Source organism: Anabrus simplex, chromosome 1, assembly GCF_040414725.1.
Source record: "Anabrus simplex isolate iqAnaSimp1 chromosome 1, ASM4041472v1, whole genome shotgun sequence".
NCBI classification, from domain to species: domain Eukaryota; kingdom Metazoa; phylum Arthropoda; class Insecta; order Orthoptera; family Tettigoniidae; genus Anabrus; species Anabrus simplex.
In genome coordinates, this window is record NC_090265.1 from 444961242 (window position 1) to 444973404 (window position 12163).

At 39.8% G+C, this 12163-nt stretch overlaps 1 protein-coding gene across 3 annotated transcripts in view; it reads left to right on the plus strand.

The window, feature by feature from the left end:
* Srrm1 (Serine-arginine repetitive matrix 1) overlaps positions 1-12163 on the plus strand; it is a 638713-nt gene that overhangs the window by 436894 nt on the left and 189656 nt on the right. For all 3 annotated transcript variants that reach the window (XM_067135198.2, XM_067135197.2, XM_067135199.2), the window contains one exon: positions 11769-11882. In XM_067135198.2, the coding sequence (XP_066991299.2) occupies positions 11769-11882 (114 nt within the window). The remainder of the gene's footprint in view (positions 1-11768; positions 11883-12163) is intronic.

Sequence of the window (12163 nt, forward strand, 5' to 3'; positions counted from 1 at the left end):
AGCCTCCATTTGGCGCCCACCGTCAATGTGTTAAAATATAGCATTTCACGAGAAATGGTATATCCAGTGTTGCGTTATGTAATCCTGTGTATTTAAGCAGATCCTCCTCTACTTGCAGAAACTTGCCACTTTTTGGTCTGCGAAATGTTTTGCAAGACTTGTTGCTTGTTTGAACTGCACTGCTCTGTTACCGCGGTAGCGCATGTTGCATTCGGACACTGAATACTTGCAGCCCACTGCTCTATTCCCGTACGTTTATCACCGTGAGTTTATATGATGCAGTATTATTCGAATACAGTCTTAAACTAGTTAAGACGTCCCACTCTAGTGCGTTTCCGTGATTATTACGCCATTATTCCGAAGTCCCAGGATGTTGTCATATTAAATACATGCTAAAGAAACCTGGATAGCACATTTATGTCACTCTTTAGTACGTTCGTAACTCCCATCATAGGAAATTTAAATTAGCGTTCCCAGCCACGTTGCGTGCACGACAGGCCAGCACCAACTGGCCTGGGCAAGGATTTGATAGAGAACTTAATTTCACGGCGCCGGAGCGTGGGTCGTGTCTGCCAACAGTCTTATTATCTTTTCGTCTGACGTGTTGGTGCGTAATTTTATGTTCGTGAGGTCTTTCAGGCGGCGTGGGTTCAACCCGCTTCCGCACTTAGACGCCGGTCCACATAGGTCTGAATTAAGAACCGATTGTTCAAATAGAATCTTTCAGATGCGTAGGTGGAGAGTAACAGCACATGGGAGAAATGTTTCAGCGGGCAGCCCGTGGCGAATTGCGGTCCCATGCCCGCAGTTACTTGTTATTAGACATCAGTCTTTGTGCATGCCATTATACACAGCGGATCGGCTGTGCTCGCGACATCAGTACTGCGACCTATAGCAGAACCCGATAGTGTACCTATGAGGAAGTAGAAATGAATTTAGACAAATAACAAAAATAGGTCCACTCTCACCCATTTGACATATTTATTTTTCATTTTCAATTTATCAGTTATTCGTCTGGTTTTTTCTCTTTTTCTGCGTGATTTACAGTGGTTAGATGATTGTTCACATTCATTGTAACCGCTGGAGTGCATTTATCTATCGATATCGGAAATAATAACACATGCTTAATCACTCGTAATAGTGGATGCAGCAGTGATAGGATTCTCGCTATAAACGGAGGATTATACACTGTTTAATATACAGTAGGAATTTTCAAGGGACAGAAAAAATATGTCGTTGTACGAAGTTCTCGCTATATACCGTACTCACTATTGTGGACTTCTATTGTATTTGAAAATAAGTTTGGTCTTATCGGAGACAATCATCAGTCAAAATCATGAAGTTAAGGCCAGGCATGAATTATAATAGATCAAATTTATGAATTAAAACTGTGTTGTTAACATTTGGTGCAAGACAAGTTAAGAGTTGAATGATGAGTGGACACTTGGTTTTCACGCAGTTTTCCCTGACAGCTCAAATCTCTGCTGGAAATTATGTTCTTTGTAGAATAGCACACAGTATCCCCTGCCTGTCGTAATAGGCGACTAAATGGGTCCCCAGGGACTCTTAACTTAGGTGTGTGTGGAGGTCCCTCGGCTGAGTCCTTGCATTGCTTCCACTTACTTGTGCCAAGCTCCTCACTCTCATCTATCCGACCTCCCTTGTTCAACTCTTGTTCTTTTCTGACCCCGACGGTATTAGGTTTCTGAGGCCTGGGGAATCTTTCATTTTCACGCTCTTCGTGGTGCATGTCTGTGGTCGATACCTTCATTTTTTGAAGTGTTGGATCCCTTCCGTTCTTTCCCTCCGATTAGTGTTATATTGATATATTTGACTCCCATAGGGAACATGAAATATTTGTCCTGAATGAGTAAATTTATAATACCAATATAATGGTCCGTTATTGGACATTATAAATTTTCCAGCTAACTCATTCCTGGTTGCCTGCGTTTCACCCTCGTGTGCTAAATTGGGCTCATCAGTTGGTACTTAGCACACCTACCAGGACGCAAGGCTAGTGCATATGGTGGAGGCCACTGCATAGGTTACTAGAAGCCACCGGCAGTGCCAATGCACTATGAGAGACTATCAGATGACCAGGCAGGCATCAATTTTTGGAAGTGAGACATAGTCTCCCATAGTGCATTGGCACTGCTGGTGGCTTCAAGTAGCCTGTACAGTGACCTCCACGGTATGCACTAGCCTTACATCCTGGTAGGTGTGCTAAGTACCAACTGATGAGCCCAACCTAGCACACGATGGCAAAACGCAGGCAACCAGGAATGAGTTAGCTGGAAAATTTATAATGTCCAATAATGGACCATTATATTGGTATTATAGTGTTATATTGTCGTGATCCTAAGGACTCGGCAGGCTGAGGACTATGGGTTCGGATTTTCGGGAGCTTAATCTTAAAATAACAAGATTACCTTTTCACACTCTCACTCTTCCCTTCACCTGTATTAAATAGGAATACGTACATCACATATATACACGTACACAGATGAGAAACCCTTTGTACAAACGTTTAACTCTTGGTCAGATAGGCCTTTTTCATGTCTTTGATTAACCAGTTACATTGCATTCCCTAATACAATAAGATCGTACCATACAAGCTTGGTAGTTACTTAGCTTTTGGATTGAAGAATTCTTCAATCTTGGGTTTCGTCTTATCTCTTGAATTCTTCTCTGCAGCCACGATACCATAGTCACATTGAATGACGTAATGTTTGGCTCACGCGGACGTGTAGCTCCAGGATTCGAATACAACACCCTCAAACTCCGTCGTTGACCAGATTAGTCTTTCTCCCAAACAGTTCTGACCACTAGGTTGGGTTTACTGATAGGTAAGGCTCGCTACAACATTCGGCCTTCCTGTCAAACAGTTCGATGTTCGTGTTATTGCAGCTCCAGTCTTTGCACTAGCAACCTACTAATTATGCTGTACACAATGTTTCCCTCACTGCCTCGCGGAACTCTTTACAATTTCTAGACTGTTTGCTAAGCCACTTTCAACTGATCCTGCGGCTCACTGCTACGTACATAACCTACAAGTTCTGAACTATTCTTTTTCACAACCACACACAATACTTGTATACTTGTATGAAGCTAGGCAGTTTATCTCCCTGGTGGCGCTCAGCCGCTTACACACATTGCTTTCATGACTGTCAACCATATTCTTCTTGATTTGTGTGTCGTTCTCTATATCTTACGTTCAATGTTTCTCGAATTTTTTTGCTCTCTACTTCATAGAATAAGACATTTTTAAGTCCAATTGGTTCACGAGCTTCTCCCATTAACCGAAGGGGAGTGTCATAGAATTAACTCGAACAATTTCCTTCTAGCTGCATCAACAATCTACACGATATTTGCTTCGATTTGCTTCTCGAAACTTTTACAGAACTTCTTTTGCGTTCTTTGATTCACACTGACGCCTTATAGCTGACTATTGCACAACGTTATTTTCTTGTGTTACACCAGCTTGCTTCAAGTAAAACTTGTATTAAGTCTTATACTTTGAATACCTATAACTGTCTTCCATTTAATAAAATTATTATTCAATATTTGAGACAATATAACTCCTTGCCACAGTTACATGATCATATTAACTCAATATCCTTAGTCTTGGAGGTCGAGACTTGGTCGAGTCCGTTCACTCAGCACTGAGGCATGAAAGGGGCGCGTCGCGACGGGGTCGTGGCTCCTTTCTCGCCAGGGAGGAAATGTTTGCGTCCACTTGATGCGAACATTTCTGTTCACTGTTCTCAACCATTTCTGTTATCATTTTATTACCCTAAGTGGCAGCACTTTCACACCATGTGGAGTACCTGTTAATTTACAGTCTCATTTTCTCATGCTGTTTCTTACTACGGGTTGTGTGCGCTGTATCACTAGTGACTATCCCTGAGGAATCATCTGAAATTTCTCTTTCATGAATACTAGCTCGACTCTCAACTGGTCAAGGTCTCTCATACTACCAAATCATCATCTGATGACTTTGCCTTTAATTGACTTTCATTTACTATTTTCTGTTTAAAACACAAATCTTCGTGCAACATCCAGTAGTATGATCCCAATATCTTTTATGATATGCCCCAGCTAAACATGGACAATATTTGCAACAGATTAACTCGATTAAAATTGCTACTATGGTTACTATTGTGCAAATAACTACCTTATACACACTGAGACTTGAATCGACATCAACTTTCATCTCTTGCTCTTTATCTCTGATTAAGGTCTCCACTTCCTCTACCTTTCTACCAGCATGTTTTAAATCAACATGTGTTAAAAGATTATGTAGCACATTTTCTTTTACATTTAAATCTTGTAATTTGATTTTAGAATTTAAATATTCACAACAGTTCATATTGAAGAGGAATACTGGGAACTATATCCTTCCCGTAAGTGGCGTTAGCATTATTAATAGTTTTAATCTTGGCGTTCAACCCATAAACTGTACAAGGCTCATACAATATCAATATACCTGTACCATTTAAAAATATGTCACTAGTGTCTCTACATGTAGCTGTTACCTTTACTACTTTAGGAGCTAAATACAAATACTTATTTGTGTCTATAGGTAACCATATTAACTCTTTTATGTGCATTACATTCTTTTTACAACTTTGGGTATTGAACTAACACCTTTTAATAACATAATTACACATTCCTCTGTTCCATGAACCATTTTCATTATGAATTCTGATTTAAACACTAGATAGTTACAAGTTTACAAATGTTTATGAGGTTTCCGCTTGAATAAGCATACGATTGTTGCTCGGACTCTATGAACACAAAGTCATCTTCTATTTGTGCACCTACAAATTGATCATTTTACTTTAGAACTGTAGTAGGAAAAGGAAATATTTCATATAACTTAAAGGTTTTCTTATCACTGAGCGGGATTAACACAATGTACACCAGCATATCTTTGCTAACAAATGCTGTAACATCCACAATCTTATAAATCAATTGTGCTTGAGTTGTACCCAGCTCAAATGGTGGGGTCATTCCTAATGGAAACTGTTTTTGTGACTTCTTATATGCCTTTATGATCTCATCGGTTCTCAAGATTTGCATATGTATTATCCCTACTTGAGCCTATATAATTCCGGTAGCAATCGCCTGATACTGTTCATATAGTCGCGATACCAGATTCTCTATCTTGATTATGTGTCTGTTAATGGCTATCTCAATTTCTAACAGGGTAAATGACTGTGTTAACTGTCCTGTTTCGTTCTGAAGAAAATTTGGAATGTACTCTAAATTATGTTTCAATTTTAATTCATTGGCTGTTACATCATAAAATGTCTTATTTATAGATTGCAATGTAGTCCTGACCACTGTCATCTGTTCTTTAGCTATCGTTAGCATGGACATTTCTCTTTCTAACTCAGATCTTTTCCTTAGATACCAATCCATGTCGCCCTGATCTAAAATACTGAATATAGATTTTGATACAGTGCCAATAAAGTTTAAATATCCCACATTTCTTACATTTCTCAGCACTCTTAGTAAATTTCTCAATTACATCTTTTTATTCATGTGGCATTTTTAAATGATTAACCTTTAACTGTATGTACTGTTGACATGTGTGGTTTAATTCTTGTGGCAATTGATTGCACAGTGTTTGTGTTTTCTGTATGTTCTGTTTAACAACTCAAAATGCATCATTTAATTTACTTACATTCACATGAGTTACTAATCTCTAATCTATCGTGGATATAGCCACATCTCCCTGATCTTTATAATATATCCGTGGGGTTTTCTCATATGGTAACATTTGAAAATCTAATGCTTCTCCCGTGATAATTCCATACGTCATTAGGTGAATGACTGTTAAGATCGGAACTACTTTCCGTGCGAAAGTCTCCATCTCGCACCTTCAAGGAAATGACCTGCAATTGAAAACAAAATTCCTGCTATCCTATATCAATACTCTATTACAGAAGTCATAATTGAATATCAATCAATTATTCAGCAGAACTATCATCAAAGAGTCTATCACCCTAAATTATGAACACTACAATAGTGATGCAGTTCTCTATATGTGAGATTAATAAGATTGAACAATCCATCCTGCATTTAATCTATACACCTGCGAGTTCATCACGTTCACGTACAAATGATCTCTCTCTTACAACAATTCCCTTTTTAAAATCAAAATTAGTTAAGATGCTTCTGTGGTTTGCTATAGAAAACATCTACTTCTCAAAAGAAGTAAGTGAGGTCGTCACCATAGGAAGGCAGTGAGCACAAGAATAGTGAACAAAGGGTAGTGAGCGCGTGCTCATTTGGACATTGTTTGTATTGCAGTCAGTGGTACTATAGTATACATTCTTGCCAAAGATTGTCAGTGAACCATACACTCATTTGGACTTAGGGTGGATAAGGGTTGCCAACCTTGCGACTACTGCAACCAATAGTACTTACTGCACCTCTTTTCAACTAATCCACTGAGCCACACAGGCTCTTATAGAAATGGAAAGAGCAAGAAAAAGATGTCTTGTATCTGTCTAGATAGACAGCATGAGAACAAGATGGAAAAGAAATAATTCTTTTCTCGCCTGCTACGAGAGACAGAACTAGCCGTGGCACTATTTTGCATGTGTATTTGTCGTTCGCTCTACTTCTCCAATTGTCTGTGTGTTGTTTGTGCCTGCCCGATGCCACACGGGCAAGTAGAATTACCTCCTGTCTATGATTAACATAAAGAATGGACTCATTCATCGAAGCATCTAACCACGGGGGAATGGGTGTATACCAATATCTGGGCTGAACTTACTAGGGTGAACGGTATTCACTCTCAGTTTCTCCAGTCTACTTCTTTGCCAGCAAACATCTGTAAGCTTTCACTATTGCTTATTCATAACATGTGTTCCTTCATAACCCTTTTAATTATTTAAAAATCTGCAAGTAATGTACTGTAGTGACATGTTTCATATTCGAGTTATAGCTTTACCTATGGAAATGACACTTAATGTCTCTCCAACTTCTAGTGACTTTCCTATATAACAGGAAAATATTGGAGATCAAGAATTTGCTAGGTTACATTTGGACTGCGGCCTCGCCTCACACAGTCCCCTATGATGAGTATATACAGATACACATATTGTGCACTGCGTACTAAAATCCCGAGGCTCTTACTCAGTATCCCTAGACACCTAATGCCAGCAGGAGCCTAGTCTCCAAATATCATAACCTGACTCAATTATACGGTTTCAAATCTCTATTCTCTCCTAAATTTGGTTACATGGTTTGGCTGGGTATTTCAAACTAACCCCACCAGCAACCATCGATAGTTCCAAATAATCGTAGGAGTGGACGGGTGTGTGAAATCCACTGCGATCGAAATAGGAATCAACATATTCTCAACTTCTCAATCCAACTTAAATGTATAATTTCAATCTATTTTTATGTACTTTAATTATCTTCCCCTTTTTATTAATTCTCAAAAGACAGTTCACGCCTTCTACCGTCTCTACCACATAGGACCACTATATGGCTGGGAAAATTTAGAACTACATCCTTGCCGTAATGTCTCATCTCTTAGTAGTACCTGATCGCCTACTTGAAAAGTTGCTTCATGCTGCATTTTGTCATACTGCTGTTTCTGTTTTTCTTTACTTTGGATTAAGGTTTTCCGTGCAATCTCACAATTTTCTTGTAACCTACGGGTTAAATCTTCTACCACATTTTGGTACTCGTAGGTTATCTTGGGTCTTTTCTGCAATATTCAATAGATTAAAGCATTTTACTAGCAGCGCATAAGAGGGTTCGAGTAACAACACTTCCTTGACAAAGATGGCCATGCATTTCCCTTTTTGCTGGCCTGGTTTGACACAGAAAAGCGAGCTCCGCCCGCCCGGGGTAGCACGCTATAAATCTCCCAGTCTTCTGCCCCCTCACGGGCCACACTCTCTTTAAACCCAACATTAGTGCGTTAACAAAGCCTATTCAGTGGGCCAATTTATTCGCGCAAACAAAATTACAACAAGAACTGCTGCATTAATTATTCTCTAATCAGCTCAGGCATTCTTCATCTAATCAGTCTCTCAACATTTGGTCCGTTACATTATTCTACACACACACACACACACACACTCTCTCTCTCTCTCTCTCTCTCTCTCTCTCTCTCTCTCTGAATTTATACTACCTTCATTAAATCAGCATAAAATTATCCGACCAATTTCATTAAATAAAATGAACAAAAAGGTACTTAAACTATCACAAACAAACAGATTTCCTTTGACAGAGCCCTAGCTAGTGTTGGTTGTGGGGGGGAACATTCGCATCTCGGCACGGTGAATTAATTCTTCACACACATGAGGATGCAGCCAGGTCCTAAATTTTATCATGCAGCAAAGACTACTACTTTACATTAAAATCGAGTACTTCATCTATCCCAGTTTCTCTTATTCACAGGCTTTTAGCAAAGATCCTAGCGTCATCTCAACCTGACTCCCCTTTGTATAGTCTTTCCAGATGACAGAGCTCCTTCCTTACCTGGGCAAACTTCACTACATTTTTCCTCCCCTTTTCCTTCGATAGTATTCGGCAAACAAAGATACGTCCATGCACATGCAGTTGACATAACAGGGAGAGAAATTCATCCTCTGTTCCTAACTTGCTTCCTTCCCAGACAACTTCAAATGATTAAAATTAAAAGGAAACTACAGACCACTCTACGCGTTCTACTTTAATTATTCAGTATAAAACACCCTGTGCTATTCCTACGTTCTGATATGATTTATCTACAGGGAATATTAATATCATAAAATCATAGCTTTGTACTCAACAGTGCTGGTCCATCGTCCGCCATTCGAGCCCAGGGAGGGCTCCCTTGAAGGTCTTACTCCATTACGCTGAAGTGGGGGGACGCTGGTTCAAGCCGTTCCACGATGATTCTGGATTAATCCATGGCGTAGGGGTTTGAACACTGAAATGACACTGTTTACACCTTTTTCACACGTATATCCACTGCACACTTCATAAGCAAGTTTACCTTTCCTCTCACCAGAATGAAAGTTATGTATTTGGTACCCTTGTACAGGATGCAGCTAGCCTATCCTAATCTGACATATGTAATTCCGAGCTCACAGTTTCATTACCGGAATAGTTTAATATTCCGCATTACCCTGGTATGGGTTACTTGTACTTGTTATAACGCTCTGTCTTGTGCGCTTTGATCTGCATGCTTCTAAAATTACGCCGTTATGAAGCACAATAGAGCTTTCTGGAATTTGTTTATGTGATAGGACACTGTTTTATTTGTACTACCTCTATTCATGCGTATACCTTCACACAGTTTCAAACATATACTACAATTAATCGGCTCATTGTTTCCACTACGGGATACTAATCGAAAAGTAGCATTCTTCGTCTGATAGAATGCAATTCATAGCTTCACAGTTCTCGGTGCGAAATTACAGCGTAAATCACGTGTTTTCGTGTCGCGTCGCGATCAAACTATAAAATGCACATTGTTGTCACACAGTTCAGGTTTTCACTGATGATTCGCACGGACATTATACTTCTCACACTCCCGTTCACGGCAAGTTTATAGTACAAAGAGTGGGAAAATCAGACCACCAACTGGCCGTGCGGTCACGCCATAAACTCCTCGCAGACTGATGTCAACCCTCACAAATGCAAGCATATAAGGGCTACCCTAGAGTGGGGGATGCTTGGAAGACATCTCCCTCCCACAAATTTCAGATTTCCAGATCCACAAGGCTTACGAATCTCAGCGATGCGGCAAATTGTGTGGCCATCTACTCTGAAATACAAGATGTGAAGCGGAGCCAAAATGATCAGTGGTTTTGTAGTAATTCCTGTAAAATCGGAGTGGGGGTAGGAGTCCTCATTAGCATCTGGCTTCACAGTAAGCGTCAGGACGCCAAGCCAGTTACGTAATCTTATTAAGACGCATTTTTGTAGGTGACCTTGATTTCGCAGTACTCCATCCTTCGATCCGGGTTGTCCTCGTTCATAGTGTGCAGTGATCTAGGAATGTACACTTTCCACCCTTCAGCCTTCTGAATTAGTCGTACGGTTTATCGGCTCACCCTGCTTTCACATGCATCCTGATTCACAGATTTTTGAGGTGACCTAGTAAAATGTTGCAACACGGCATAGTATTGCTCATATGACAATCTTTCTTCATTCATTGCTATACTGTCATCTGCTGGAAAACATGCACTAAGTTTGCTATCCTGCCACACAAGAATTGCAATGATATGTCATTTTGTTCCAAAGATATTAGCTATCAAAGAGTGTCTACATTTTTCTGGACCCCTGTGTGTACTGTAAAGGAAAGGTACCTTTGCTGTTAATAATATACTGTATATTAATTAATTTTATTATCTAGAGGGGGAAAAAAACCTATGGTGTGTATAGACTACTCATGCATTTGGCATGCTAAGACTGCTGCTACTCAGCTGCCTGTTGTAATAAAATGTTCTTGGCTTTACATCCCAGTAACTACACTTACAGTTTTCAGACACACCAAGGTGCTGGAATGTTGTCCTGCAAGAGTTCTTTTACATGCCAGTAAAACTACTGACATGGTACTGATGTATTTGAGCACCTTCAAATACCACTGCACTGAGCTAGGATTTGGTCTTATGAGACTGAGTACACCCTGTTCCAGCCCTCAGTCCAGAAGTAAAGTCCTTGGACTGGCCAGAAATCAAGCCCGAGGCCTCTGGTTAATAGGTTGGCACGCTACACCACAGGGCTGGCCTTAGTTGGATTAAGTTGTATTATTTTATGATTGATTTTCTCTATTTTTACTCTGCTTCTTAGATCTAGATTTTGTCGTTTACAAAAAAAGTCTTTATTCTTAATGATTAAATTCCTAGATGTACAGGGTGACCCAAAAGTTTAACATTTGACGAAGCAATACTTCACAGAATATTAGAGGTAGAGGGGTAATAATTGACGCACAGTTGGCCTGATGGGGTTTAATCGACACAAAATAAAATACACAAAGTGTCCAACAGATAACGCTGGACAGCAAGACGTCATTTACAAATGGCCACACGTGCGTGACATGACATGGGGTTTTATTGACACCAACAATGATTGCACAAACAGGACAAAAGATTGCGCTGGACAGAGCAACATGTTAGTGATACCGAATCAGACCACGTATGGTATAAAAGGAGCTGTTGTGAGAGAGGGCGTCAGATGCACCTGCAATCGCGGCATGTCGTGCTTGACTTCCCAGTTCCCCCTCTCCGACCTCAATCTGTGTGATTATTGATTGTAGGCTTACCTGAAGTCGCAAGTCTACCATGATTGTCTGTCCTCATTAGGGATGCTAAAAGACAACATCCATTGGCATTTTCTCACCATACCTATGAATATATTGTACAGTGCAGTTCTCAACATTGTCCCTCAACTACAGGTGTTGTTGATAAATGACTGCCAACATGTTGAGCATGTGTTATAAAGAATATAGTTTTTGCTAAATCTCAATTTATGTGCTAATTATTGCTTTGTATTGTATGAAGCGCCATCTGTTGGTCATCTTGTGTACTTTATTTTGGTGTCAATAAAATCCCATGTAATGCCAATCATGTGCGTCAGTTATTACCTCTCAACCTCCAATATTCCGTGAAGTATTGCCTCGTCAAATGTTAACGAACTTTTGCGTCATCCTGTATGAGAGTTGGAAGAGTAGGTAATCCCAATTCTGTGTTAGATTTGTGTGGACTTGTGTACTTCTTACCTGTCGTTTGTCATACCTATTTTTCTTATAGCGTGGGCGGAGTCCATCAGATAGAAGACGTTCTCCTCCTCATGAAGAAAAGAGAAAGAAACTACAGCCTCGTTCAGAATCTCGCAGTATATCTCCTCTTCCAAGCAAACGCAAGGTAAATTTTTATGGACAAGCTATAGTGACATTTGTGTTGATATTGTACATGCTAAGATTTGTTTCCCTGATAAGTAATTCATGAAAATTTAACCCAGATCTTACATGCACATTTTTCAAAAAGGGAAATTTAAGTTGAAGATCACTTCAAAATCGATGATGATGATGATGATGATGATGATGATGATGACAGTCTTATACATTGCCATGTAGGCAGCCTGTCCACAATTTTCAGTGTGGCAGTTGTTCTTCTATCTAGCAGCAAAGGTAAAACTGTTTTGA